Source organism: Octopus sinensis, linkage group LG1 (assembly GCF_006345805.1).
Source record: "Octopus sinensis linkage group LG1, ASM634580v1, whole genome shotgun sequence".
NCBI classification, from domain to species: domain Eukaryota; kingdom Metazoa; phylum Mollusca; class Cephalopoda; order Octopoda; family Octopodidae; genus Octopus; species Octopus sinensis.
In genome coordinates this window covers 100,171,729-100,185,400 of record NC_042997.1, presented here as the reverse complement: position 1 = coordinate 100,185,400, position 13,672 = coordinate 100,171,729, and the positions used below count along the sequence as shown (strand labels likewise).

Below are 13,672 nucleotides of genomic sequence, written 5' to 3'. Positions count from 1 at the left end.
AAACTAGATAAGTTTTTTTTCCTGTTTATGGAAGTAATTCAGAATGTCAAGGAATCTGCTTTCACCTTGAATATATTTTTTCTGAAATCTAAACTGATACTCTTAAACTAGTGTTAAGTTAAATGAGTATATTACACATCTAAAAGTAAAATCAGTCAAAACTTCACATGTAGTATTGATATTCCAGTACAAAAACAAGAGCAATGAATTAGAACTGAGAATATGTATCAAAGCTAGGTTGAATTGATGAAAAGTGATGACAATTAAGCAATTTGGTACTCTTTTCTAAGACTATAAATATTTTCTTTCTTCATCATTTCTAAGCATTTATCCCATAAAAGATTATTTGATGCAAGTCAGGTGAGTAAGTATAATTGGCTTAGTAAGCAATAAGAAGGCTAAAAAGGAAAAGGTCATCAAGAATAAAGTAGAGCAGACAGAATTTAGTTTATTATGAAGTAAATGAAGGTACTGTTTATATTTAACAGTTGTCTAGTTTTTATAATCTTAAAACATTTTGGGGGACAACTATCAATCAGTGATCAATACTCTAGTTTAGTATTATATTCCTAAACTCGGTTTTACTTTTATTTAAATCTTCCCTTTTTATTACTCACATTGCAATTTCTATATTTTAAATTCTCTCAGTACTCACTTGGTTCAGTTTAGCATAACTATCCATTAGAAAATGTTTACATGAAACATATACTACATTTAAGGAAAGGTATTCTATCTTCTTTTATTAATGGTTTTGTTTCATTCAAAGCATCATTAGCCTTATATTATTTGTCTATTATAGTTGGAAAGTAAGCGTGATGCATTCTCTCCAGAGTTACAGCAATATTGTTATACGCAACCTGTCGTGGTGATCCGTGGTTTAGCAGGAGCTTTGAAATTAGGTAAGTCAAATTATTCTGATTATTTTGACATGGTTTTATTATAACAATCTTAATTGAGGTAAATGTAATGATAATTAGAGGTTAATGTATTGTAAAAGAATTATTACTTAAGGTATAACAATTATTAAATATAATTTAATGTTGGTTTAAGCTTTATTAAACTAACGCTTTAAGTGACTTCAGATACTTAAAATATTTGTAAGAATATTATAGCACTTCCTTACATTGTTCTCCTCAGTTTGTCCTAGATGAATTTAATTTAGCTAACATTTATTGGCATTATGAAAAGTGTAGCCATAAATAAGGAAATATGATCATCCATATCTCTTTTTAAAAAATATATGAAAAGGGATTAGGCAATGCATAAAGTAAAAATAAGGATTAAATAACACAGAAGCAGGTTCTGATAACATTATTTAGGCTTACTATAATTCTAATTTTTTCGTTCAATTTTTGTTTGAGTTCTGAAACTTTCTGAATTTTATATGAGCAAAAATTAATATGATTATTGTATTCTTAGATGTAACATTTATTTGTTTGCGGTGACCTGGCTACAAGCTATCCACACCATCTTTGCTACTACCCAGGAAATGGTTGCAAAAATATAATATGCAAGGGCTTAAATTGTTCTGATATTAGCTAGAGTATCTTGGTATTTCAGAGTATAATTAAAGCCTCAAGTGTGGGTTGGTGAACTCTGTTATCAATGTCAGTCTTTGCAGTAGAAATATCTCTTGATTAATTTTGTGTGGATGTGAGCACAGAGACATTTGTAGCATCTTCTGAAAACTGTCAAGTTTAGATGTCACTTGCATTATGAAAATTCTTTGTTTATCGCACTAGCTTATTTTCATTTTATTTGTAATTAGACTGCAATGACTAAATTAATAGAATATTTAACTTGAGCTGAACTGATCATTTAAATAGTTCATTTTTCTGTTAAATTTAGTCACATAAAGAATATGTATAGTCATTAAAAGCTTCAGTTAGAAAATAGATACATCACATTCTTCATTCCCAAGTAGTCAAACATTTTACTGGTAATAAATGAAATTTGACTCTTTTCTTATGGCCCACTTTTTTTTTGTTTGGATTATTAATAATACTGACACAATAGTGTTTTGAATAGAACCTCATTTTTGTCATTTTTCTGCAAAAATCAGTACTTCAAAATTATTTAATCTTCCTTATCCATTAGATCGCTTAGCAAATATGGAACTTCATGACAAGCATATGAAGTCATTTAAAAAAATAAAGATAAAATTAACTTTGCTGTAATAATGAATAGAAAAACTAAGGATTTATATTTCTTTTATTTTAGATCTCGGTTTATTTTCTACAAAATCTTTAGTTGAAGCTAATGCTGACCATCGTGTTGAAGTACGAACACAAGTAAGAGATTTCTTCTTTCTTTCTTTTCCTTCCAGGTAATCTTAATTTGACAAGTTTATCATATGTTACAGCTGCTTTTCTTATGAATATAAAGTAAAGGAAACTGTATATAGACTTCCATTGACTTCATATTTTGTACTTAGGAAATTAATATTTTATTACAGATCACTAAAAATGAGTATCACATTTATGTCATTGTTAAATTATTAGTTTTAAGGAAGATATCTTGTTATAAAATATTTTGCTCCACAAATCTAGCAAAGGCTAATGAAAAAGTGAATAGTAGAAAGGCCTGTTTTAAGTATGAAATATTTTATTCCAAAATATTATGTTCAACAATAAATTATAAGTGTGCAAAAGTGCGTTAATATTTTCCACATTACAATATACATTTTCAACTTTTTTGTTTTAAATTTTCCATTTTTCTCTTATATTTTCTCTTAGCGTCAACAACCTCCTGATGAAAACAAAGATCAGTATGGAAACAACCTTTGGTATTGTGAAAGTAGTCGGGGCCATACTTGTGTAGCTAAATATGCACAATATCAGGCCTCATCATTCCAGGAATCCTTAAAGGTAAGATTTATTTTACATAGACAAATCACAAATCCCTTCAGATAGATGGCCCTGCTCAATCTGTAGAAAAGGTGTAGGTAGAAACTCCATAAGATGCATTCAGTGTAAGCTTTGGACACATAAAAGGTGCAGCAACATCAGAGGAAGGTTAACAGAGAAACTAACTTTTGTATGTGAAAGGTGCACAGGTACAATAAATGCTGAAAATGCACAGAAAGTAAACTCCATCAACTGCCAGTGGGACAAGCTAGAGGTAGTTGATAGCTTATGTTATCTAGGTGACCAAGTTAGTAGTGGAGGGGGTGCCCCGAGAGCATAGCTGTGAGAATAAGTTTAGGCTGGGCAAAATTCAAAGAGTTATGCCTGCTGGCAACGAAGGGCCTCTTTCTCAGAGTGAAAGGCAGATTGTTTGATGCCTGTGTGCAAACAGCTACGCTGTATGGCAGTAAAACATGGGCTATGATAGCTGAAGACATGCATAGGCTTTGAAGAAATGAAGCCAGTATGCGTCACTGGAGGTACAATGTCAGTGTGTATGTTAGACAGTGTAAGCATCTTGAGAGAAAAGTTAGGCATAAAAGGAATCATATGTGGTGTGCAAGAGACGACTGTGCAGGTATGGACAGGGAAGCTGTATAAAGATCTCTAACTGTGAAGGAGCCTGTGGTAGAGGTATACCCAGAAAGACATAGGATGAGGTGGTGAAGCATGATTTTCAAACTGAGCCTCATAGAGACAGTGACTGGTGACAGAGACCTTTGGTGATATGCTATGCTTGAGAAGACACGTCAAGCCAAGTGCACCTGTGCTGGTGGCATGTAAAGAACATCTTTTGAATATTGGGCCTCATGGAGGCAAAGTGGCCAAGTTCCTTTCAAGTGTTGGGACTCACAGAGGCAAAGTGACTGAGTTCCTTTCAAGTGTTGGGCTTCACAGAGGCAATGACCAAGGTCTTTGGCATTATGTTGTGCTTGAGAAGAAGACCCATCAAGCCAAGCAAAATCGCAGTTGTTGAAGATACTGGTGTTACTCAAATTGGCACCCATGCTAGTGGCATGTAAATGCACCCTAGTGTCATGCAAATGGCACCTGTGCTGGTGGCACATAAAAGCACCCATTATACTCTTGGAGTGGTTGGCATTAAGAAAGACACCCATCCATAGAAAACCATGCAAAATCAGACTGGAGTCTGGTGCCACCCCAGTCAAACAGTCCAACCCATGCCAGTATGGACAACAGACGTTAAATGATGATGATGATAATCTAATTTTGAAATGCAATATTGACAACACATAGTGCTCTTAGATAAACTACATTATTAAAAATATAATCTTTTTATAAAAGTAAAAAAAAGGAAACTCTGTGACTCAACAGTGTAATTTAAGTCCACATTACACTCACATTTTCATGCATTGTTTGGTTATGTTGAATACTGATATACCTAAGTGTTCTGAAATATAGAGTTGCAAGGCTGGAAAAGATGGAATTAAGGATGGAATTGTAGTCTTTACATGATATTTTTCAGTTTGAATACAAGCTGTATAGGCCTACTCCAGATTTGATTAAGCAGACAGTTTACTAGACAGATCCAGTGACCCTTATTCCTCTACTTAGATGAAGGCAATAAGTTACATTCTGACATGCAGATGTTTATAGTATGGGGCATAGTGCAGCAGCCTCAGCATGTTACATTTTCTCCTGGTTCAATCTGTTATTATCTATGCCTGCAAGTTCTGGTGGTGGCCATAGGGAAGAGCCTAGGTTGTTTAAACAAATGAAATTATTGGTGCTGCTGGTATTTTCATGTATTGTGTTTTACTGAATTAAGTACAAGGGTTAATATTCTTAGGATTATAGACCTGTCTGAGTGTTAGAGATAGGAGTGACTATAATTGTAGGAATAGTTTGGGTTGAAGCTTGTTAGAGTAAAAACTATAAATGAAAAGTGGAGAATAAAGTTGAAAGCTGTGTTGATGCCAGTAGTAGTATGGTTGTAAGTGTTGTATTTTAAGTTGTTCTTAGTTGTTGTTGTTTTTGTTTGTTTGGTTGGTTATTTCTGCTGCATAATTGAGATAAATTTTATGTTATTTTGTTAAGTATGCAGTTTGGATTCTTCAATAATTTTTGTTCTTGAATGTATGTACTACATATCTATGTTGTCTGGCTAAACTGTGTGCTGCAAATTGGATTTTATTTTATTTGGGAAACAGTGGCATTTGATCCTTTTATAAGCAGTGGAAGACTTTTGTTTATGTCATTAGAGTCTATTAAAATGATTATAAATTAATAAGTGGGTAGGTCAAAGAATGTTTATAAGTTTGTTGTGCAATAGTTATAATGAGTTGTAGAGGGGGTATTTATTTTATCTTTGTGATGATTTTGGATTCATTTCCCTTTGTGCAGCACCTTGGGCAAGTCTTTTCTCATACAGCCTTGGGCCAACCAATACCTTGTGAGTTGATTTGGAACATGGTAATTAAACGAGTCTCATGTAAATGACTGTGTGCTTGTCTGTTTACCTTTGTGCTTCTCTGAGAATTACTCAGCTACAAGCAGTGATGTCGTTGTTATCTCCCCCTGTCAACAAATCACCTGCTGGCTTTGCATTTTCAATATGTGGAGTAAGAGATGACTTACTTGTAAATGACTAATGGTTGGTAACAGAAGTGTTGTAAAACAATGCCTCAATAATATTAGATCCATACAAACATAGAGAAACAAATGTAAAAACAACCCGAAAATATTGTAAATATAGAAAGAATGACATTGTTAATTTTTTTTTTCAGATACAAATTATTTTATAGTGCAATGGTTAACAATTAAGATTGTATGAAAAACTTTTTATAAGATTTTCTGGTGTAGATTTTCTGACTTCTATTTTATAATTTTTAGTAAGGCAATATACTAGCTAAGAAATTAACTTGATCATACAAACCAAAAAAAAAAAAAATTGATTATCCCTTCTGTTTCCAGGAAGAGCAGGATAAAGTAAGGGGTAACTACCGGGAAACAGACAGTGATTCAAATTCATCCTCATCTTCAAAACCGTAAGTGAAATTTTTATTATCTCTTGTCAATATTTTATAACTTTTTAAATATCTACTTACTGCCTAATAAGTGCAAAAACAATAACCATTAGACTCTACATATTTTTGCCGACAAGAAAGGAGTCTATTTATCCCTGTAGCATAGAATTCTGGAACCAATTGATTCTTCAAAAGCATTTTGAACTACTGCTTGATTATTGAAAACCTTTTTTTATAAAAAGTCATCAATTTTCTTGTAATACTTCTCTGCTATGATGTTTTCATTAGCATTTAAGAAATAGTAGTGAAGAATTCGCTTACTGACCATCAAACAGCGATCTTTATTTAATGCACCTTCTGTTTGAGAAAGTTTTTGATGCTTCTCCCGGGTCAAATCCTTTTTTTTTTTTTTCCCCATGTTACAATATTTTTTTAAAAACAAGATTCTTTTTAGTTTCATTTTTTATTTAAAGGAACTACAGAGCAGACTTCATAGCAGTAATTGTTGTGTGGCATCCATTTGATAAGCTAGTCTGCCTGTCTACCTTTCTAGTTTGTAAATGTTGGATGGCTATTGAATGACCGACTTTTAGGTCTTCAGTTTTGCGAGTTGTTTTGCATGTGCCTGCTTTGAAAATGGCCCTCAGTTTCTTGTTGGCTGTCATAGAAGGTTGTAAGCTTCCTTCTTCATATTTAAGAATCTCATCTCCACTACAATAGTGTTAAGCTGTACCTTATCTGCAAATTGACAGAATGGATGAATTTGCTATAACTATGAAAATCTAATTTTAAAAAATTCTTTTACTTGTTTTGATTTCCTTCATATGGCTTCAGAGGAAATGACAAATATGAAATAAAATAAGTTGCTTGTTTTTTTTTAATTGTAAAATTTAAAATTTTTCTTCTTTTTTTTCTCCCACATTAACAGAAAAGTGAAACTCATAAAATTTGGTACAAATGTTGACTTATCTGATGAAAAGAAGTGGCGGCAACAGTTACATGAACTTACAAAGTTACCTGTATTTACTAGGGTATGTAATTGTAATAGAACTTTATAACAAGATGTATACATGCATGTGAACACACACACATACATATTTTACATTCCAGAAAAAATATCCTTTCAAACTATGAGATGCATAGCCAGATTTCAGATGTAATAAGATTTACTAGTGTATTTAGCTACAGAAGTATTCATGAAGTTCAGATGACTAATAAAATATAATTGATAGTCTAGATTATCTAATTACTTCACAAGTTGATGTAGTGAAACCATAGTTGCCTGTAGGAAGAAGTGAAAGATATTTGTGGAGGTGTTGCTTCTTTTAGCAAATAATGGTCTTCCTCATACAAAGTAGTGTAAGGAGTGAAAAAAAGATCTGTAGTGGCTGATGTGAGACAAGAATGATCCATTGGAAATGTTTCATAGCATAGTCAATATTTTGTGGTATTCAATGATGTCTCTTTTTATTACATTTCAAATCCAACATGCATAAGAGGCTGAAGTGAAGTGAGGAGATGGCTAAACACCAAATGCATCAGCCAGTGAGAGCCAGTGAATTAGAATGAACATGGGAAGTGAATAAAGATGAATGCTGTATTTAAGAAATGCGCTTTTGTAGGAAAAGAAGTGAAAAGTTGTGCAATCAGATCTCAAAATATTGTGTTTGATGGAAGAGATGACAAAAGATCAAGTTAGCTGTACACATTACCTGTCCAATATATCTTGTATGGTAAAAAGGACATTAAAATATTGATAATATATATATAAATATATACACATCACTTCCACAGATTTACACATAGTAAATGTATTATTGGCAGGCAATTATTAGTTTGCATCCTGTCACTTTAATAAAATAGCTGTTATGGGAAGTGTACAGTTTGCCTCCATTGTCTTCATTAAGGTAGCTGTTTTTCCACCTTGCAGTATTGAGCTCAAACTGCCCCACAAGCTTGTATATATCTTTTCTTGGCAGGGTGTTCCTAGAATTATGGGATATTTCCTTATTATATACTTGTATACTTTCATGTATCAGTAAAATCATTACAAGTAGATCTAAAAGTACTTCAACATTTATTTAAATTTTCTCAATTATTTGAATTCTTGGATTGTAGGTTGTGTCTGCAGCTAATCTATTGAGTCACGTTGGTCACATTATCCTAGGAATGAACACTGTACAACTTTACATGAAAGTACCAGGTTCTCGGACACCAGGTAAGCTTCATAATTATTGTCCTATTAATGAAACCTTTCATCAGTATTTTAGCAACTTAAGTCCTTCTTTTATCAGGTAATGTTTTCTTGATGCTTTATATTTTTTGACTACTGAATCAGTTGTATTCTATCATATCTTTGCTTTTAAGGCAAATAAATGGCTAAGTCAGTAAAATGCATTCAAAGTGCCTTTGTTGTATTTAGCTGAGTTCTTTTATGTACAAAAGTTCCAATTCCATTAAGGGTGATTTTGCCTTTAATCCTTAAGGAGTAATTATTATAGATTTTTTTTTCTTAAGGGAGGGAGGAAATTGATGTGAAGAGCAGTTTTCCTATCTGCATAACTGGAAACTTTAATACAAGCAAAAAAAAAAAATAATGTGGACAATTAACAGGTACTAATGTCCAAGGCTCACAAAGGTTTTTTTCTGATGTCAAGAGTAACACTTGTACTTTTTGTGAAGTTCTCAAGTGCAAGACTTGGAGAGGTTACCTTCCTGAAAAAAGGCAACAAATAAAAATCTTGTGAAGTGAAAGGTATGAAATTATGTTGCAGCTGATTGGGAGCTTTCTGTACACAACACTAGGCCTCTATACTATCAACTGGAAAACTTTTTTTTTTCTTTTGTACTCTCTGACAGTGAGTTACACTAATCTATGAAAAATGTGGTCAGAAGCAGTATGTTTAGAGTCTACTACCTTCAAATCAATGGTTTGGTTTCAATGCTTACAGCAGAGCAAACTCTGCAAAAGGAAATAACAGAAAAAATAATGATATTAAACTGGCTGCCATGTTGGGTTTAATTTCTATACTAGAGACTTATGGTGCTTTATAGTGATATGAAGACTAAAGGGGGTTGCCTTATAGCATTGAAAGAGTTCCCTATTTGCCCTGTATTAGTCGCTTACATTCAAAGTGAGTAATTATTCTCTTAGACTATCTGATGGTTTGTTACATAAAAGTAAGAGAGTTTGTACCTTTTTAAAACTATCAGAATAATAGGCACATAGGGTGAGAGGGAAAGAAGGAAGTAAGAAGTTAATTTGTGTGAGAGAAGTACATTTAGAAAGAGAGAGAGAGAGAGTGGAAGAAGGCAGTAACTAAAAGAAGCTACATTTAAAAAGCAATACATTCTTGTCGTCAACAGATGTTGAATATTCTATTTTTAGCATAGTATATGCATTCATTATCATCATCATCTAACATCCATTTTCCATGCTGGCATGGGTTGGATGGTTTGACAGGAGCTGGCTAGCTAGAGAGCTGCACTAGGCTCCAATAGTCTGTTTCAACATTGTATCTACAGCTGGATGCCCTTCTTAATGCCAACCACCTTACAGAATGTACTGGTTGCTATGTAGCACTAGCACAAATGCTTTTTACATGGTAGCAGCATGGGTATGGCTCAAGTATGGGCATGGTGTCAGCATGGTAATTGTATACAAATTTGTGTTTTTAATTCTATATTATCCAGTTGTCAAATTGAAAGATTTTTTGATGTCTTTTTTTCTTCTTAACATTGTATGAATGATAACTTAATGTATTCTTTTTAATATTCATATGATTAAAAACTTAACTCTTATAAACTAACAGGGGTCAATCTATCAGCTCAGTCTTTTTGTGCTAGAAGTGAAGAGATTAATTTCATGAAGAATGTGTAGTTTCTTTGTCTATTGAGGCCCAGAATGAGAAAGCAAAAATCAGGTTGATTTTCAAATCCACAGTCATTGATATAGTATTGAACATCTGCAAGTAAATGTTTAATTCACTTTATTTTTATATTTTACTTAATATTTTGAATTTTTTTCTTATTTTTCTAAGGTCATCAAGAAAATAATAATTTTTGTTCAGTTAACATTAACATTGGACCTGGTGATTGTGAATGGTTTGCTGTTCCAGATGAATATTGGGGAGTTATCAATGCTTTGTGTGAAAAGTAAGTTGGTACTGCTTCTAATATTTTTCAGAATTATTCAAAGAAAATTAAAATCATTTTACTTAATATTCAGCAGTCACTGCACTTAACTACAATAGTTAATTGAGACATATCAAGAAATATCTGTTCAGCTTAAATACATTAAAAATTTGAAGTGTAATATTTGATGTTTCAGTCTTCTTTAAGAGAAGCTTCAATTCTATATAGTGTATATGTACACTGTCACTTTTTTTATACTCTTTATCATTTTTATTATAGAAATAATGTGAATTATCTTTGGGGCTCTTGGTGGCCTGTTCTTGAAGAATTATATGAAGCCAATGTTCCTGTTTATCGTTTCATTCAAAAGCCTGGTGATCTTGTTTGGGTTAATGCTGGTACTGTTCACTGGGTTCAGGCTATTGTAAGTATCATTAACTTGTATGTAATTTTAATCTTTCATCTTTGAACTAAAACCCTTTTTGAAAATGTACAGGTGCTTCCACCTGGTAACTTGGGTTATGAAAGTGGCATCTTTATCATAGCTTTTGTTGTGAGTCACTCACAACAAAAGCTATTGGGGTAGATCGAAACTGTTTAGAAGCCTGTTGGGTGGATTGTACCTGTAAATCAGAGGCCAAACCCTGTCACACAGTCATGTCGAATAGAGGACATGCATCTCTTTGTAATACACACCCAATTTGTACGTTAAACTAATGCGTAGGTCGTCCACTTGATTGAACAACTGGTCTGTCATTCCAAATAGACAGGAGCTTATATAGAGATGCTGGAGAGAAGACAGGTTGATGTATGCTGCATACAAGAGGTAAGATGGAGAGGTGCTTCGGCTAGGGTCCTCACGGGCAAGGCACTTAGGTACAAACTCTTCTGGCAAGGTAACGTGGAAGGTGTAGGGGGTGTAGGCATTCTCCTTGCAGAGAAATGGGTGGATGAGGTCATAGAGGTTGTCAGGGTTTGCGATAGAGTGCTTAAGCTCAGGTTGGTCCTACAGAGTGGCACAGCTATGATTATCTCCGCCTATGCCCCACAAGCGGGACTACCAAATGATCAGAAGGACAACTTTTATGATAGCCTTCTGCAGGCTACTTCAAAGACTAGTAGCAAGGACCTCATCTTTGTAGGTGGAGATTTTAATGGGACACTTGTGAAGACCTGTTGAGGCAAGTGTGTGACACTTGTGTAGACCTGTTGAGGCAAGTGAAAATCAAAATCAAAATCAAATCAAATCAAATCAAACCAAATCAAAATAGATGAACATCAATGGAATTTGTATCTTTGTGGTACCAGTACCGGTGGCACACAAGAAAACCATCCAAACGTGGCCGTAGCCAGTACCGCATCGACTGGCCTCTGTGATGTGGGCACATAACAAACACCATCCGATCGTGGCCGTCCGCCAGCCTCATCTGGCACCTGTGTCGGTGGCACATAAAAACACCAACCGAAGACCCGGCAAGACTAGTCAGGCCATAACCCGTGGCCCCTACTTGGGACGTAGTCAGTCCACCTGTGCATACCTTCCTTCCTTCTTGTGACACTTGTGAAGACCTGTTGAGGCAAGTGAAAATCAAATCAAATCAGATCAAAATAGATGAACATCGATGGAATTTGTATCTTTGTGGTACCAGTGCCGGTGGCACACAAGAAAACCATCCGAACGTGGCCGTAGCCAGTACCGCATCGACTGGCCTCCGTGCTGTGGGCACGCAACAAACACCATCCGATCGTGGCCGTTCGCCAGCCTCATCTGGCACCTGTGTCGGTGGCACATAAAAACACCATCCGAAGACCCGGCAAGACTAGTCAGGCCATAACCCGTGGCCCCTACCTGGGACGTAGTCAGTCCACCTGTGCATACCTTCCTTCTTGTGACACTTGTGAAGACCTGTTGAGGCAAGTGAAAATCAAATCAAATCAAAACAAATCAAAATAGATGAACATCAATGGAATTTGTATCTTTGTGGTACCAGTGCCGGTGGCACACAAGAAAATCATCCGAACGTGGCCGTAGCCAGTACCGCATAGACTGGCCTCCGTGCTTTGGGGACGTAATAAACACCATCCGATCGTGGCCGTCCGCCAGCCTCATCTGGCACCTGTGTCGGTGGCACATAAAAACACCATCCGAGCGTGGCCGTCTGCCAGCCTCGTCTGGCACCTGTGTCGGTGGCACATAAAAACACCATCCGAGCGTGGCCGTTCGCCAGCCTCGTCTGGCACCTGTGTCGGTGGCACATAAAATCACCCACTACACTCTCGGAGTGGTTGGCGTTAGGAAGGGCATCCAGCTGTAGAAACACTGCCAGATCTGACTGGCCTGGTGCAGCCTTCGGGCTCCCCAGACCCCAGTTGAACCGTCCAACCCATGCTAGCATGGAAAACGGACGCTAAATGATGATGATGATGATGATGTTGGGCGGGAATCGGGTATCTTCACTGGGGTACATGGTGGCTATGGTATTGGCACCAGAAATGATGAGGGAACTAGACTGCTGGAATTCTGTGATGCATGTAACCTTACAATCTGCAACACTAACTTCAAGAAGCCAGTCTGCCACCTTATAACTTATCAGTCAGGAGACTCCGCTAGCCAAATAGACTTCATCCTCACCAGACAGCGGGATGCAGGGTTGCTCTTGAATACAAAGACCCTCCCGGGTGAAGAATGTATCCCTCAGCATAGACTAATCATCAGTGACTTTAAGCTTGAGGCCAGAAGGACTCCAAGAAACAAACCAATCCAGAAAAGAAGGATTTGGAGGCTAAAGAACCCTTCACATGGTCAGAAATTTAGGGACATACTCATCAAGAAATTTGATGAGAGGGAGGAGGAGCTTCAGACGTCAGACATAGAAGGTAGCTGGGAATTCCTACGGGACAGCTTGCTGAGTGCCACAGACCGAGTCTGTGGATGGTGCAAAGTCCCTTCCAGACCTAGAATTACGTGGTGGTGGAATAGTGCAGTAGATAAAGCCATCTGTAAAAAGAGACGGGCCTGGAAAGCCTGGAAGGATGGGGGCAGCAGGGAACTGTACCAGATAGCCAAAAGGGAGGCTGGGCGGCAGGTATACATAGCCAAAGATGTAGCAGAAAAGAAGAAGTTTGCCAATGTCCAGCGACGCGAGGATCAAAGAGCTGAAGTATTTCGGATTGCCAGACAGTGTGTCAGAGAAAATAGTGATGTTATAGGAGAGAAATGTGTCCGCATGGATGATGGGGCACTTGCTTTTACTGCTAGTGAAAAGAAAGAGGCTTGGAGAAGCCATTATGAAAGACTGCTGAATGAGGAGAATGAATGGGAGGAGGAGAGCCTGCCAAATGTTGACCCAGTAGAGGGACCAGCTACCCGAATAGACAGCTCCCTTGTAGATAAGGCAATTAAGGATATGAAACCAGGCAAAGCCCCTGGCCTATCAGGAATCACTGCTGAGATGCTTAAAACAGCTGGCTATGTGGGCTATACCATAGTCACCCGCATTGTAAACCAGGTAGTTCACAATGGAGTCATACCCAATGACTGGTGCAGCAGCACCATAGTCAACTGCTACAAGGGTAAGGGTGATGCTCTAGATAGAAATAACTACAGAGGTATCAAACTGTTGGACCAGGTGATGAAGGTCTCAG

The 13,672-nt window shown here is 36.3% G+C and overlaps 1 protein-coding gene across 3 annotated transcripts in view; it reads left to right on the top strand.

Moving 5' to 3' along the window:
• LOC115215415 (histone demethylase UTY-like) overlaps window positions 1-13,672 on the top strand; it is a 164,259-nt gene that overhangs the window by 134,085 nt on the left and 16,502 nt on the right. For all 3 annotated transcript variants that reach the window (XM_029784586.2, XM_029784578.2, XM_029784592.2), the window contains 8 exons: window positions 800-899; window positions 2,221-2,291; window positions 2,736-2,867; window positions 5,841-5,914; window positions 6,822-6,924; window positions 8,012-8,111; window positions 9,934-10,048; window positions 10,307-10,451. In XM_029784586.2, the coding sequence (XP_029640446.1) occupies window positions 800-899; window positions 2,221-2,291; window positions 2,736-2,867; window positions 5,841-5,914; window positions 6,822-6,924; window positions 8,012-8,111; window positions 9,934-10,048; window positions 10,307-10,451 (840 nt within the window). The remainder of the gene's footprint in view (window positions 1-799; window positions 900-2,220; window positions 2,292-2,735; window positions 2,868-5,840; window positions 5,915-6,821; window positions 6,925-8,011; window positions 8,112-9,933; window positions 10,049-10,306; window positions 10,452-13,672) is intronic.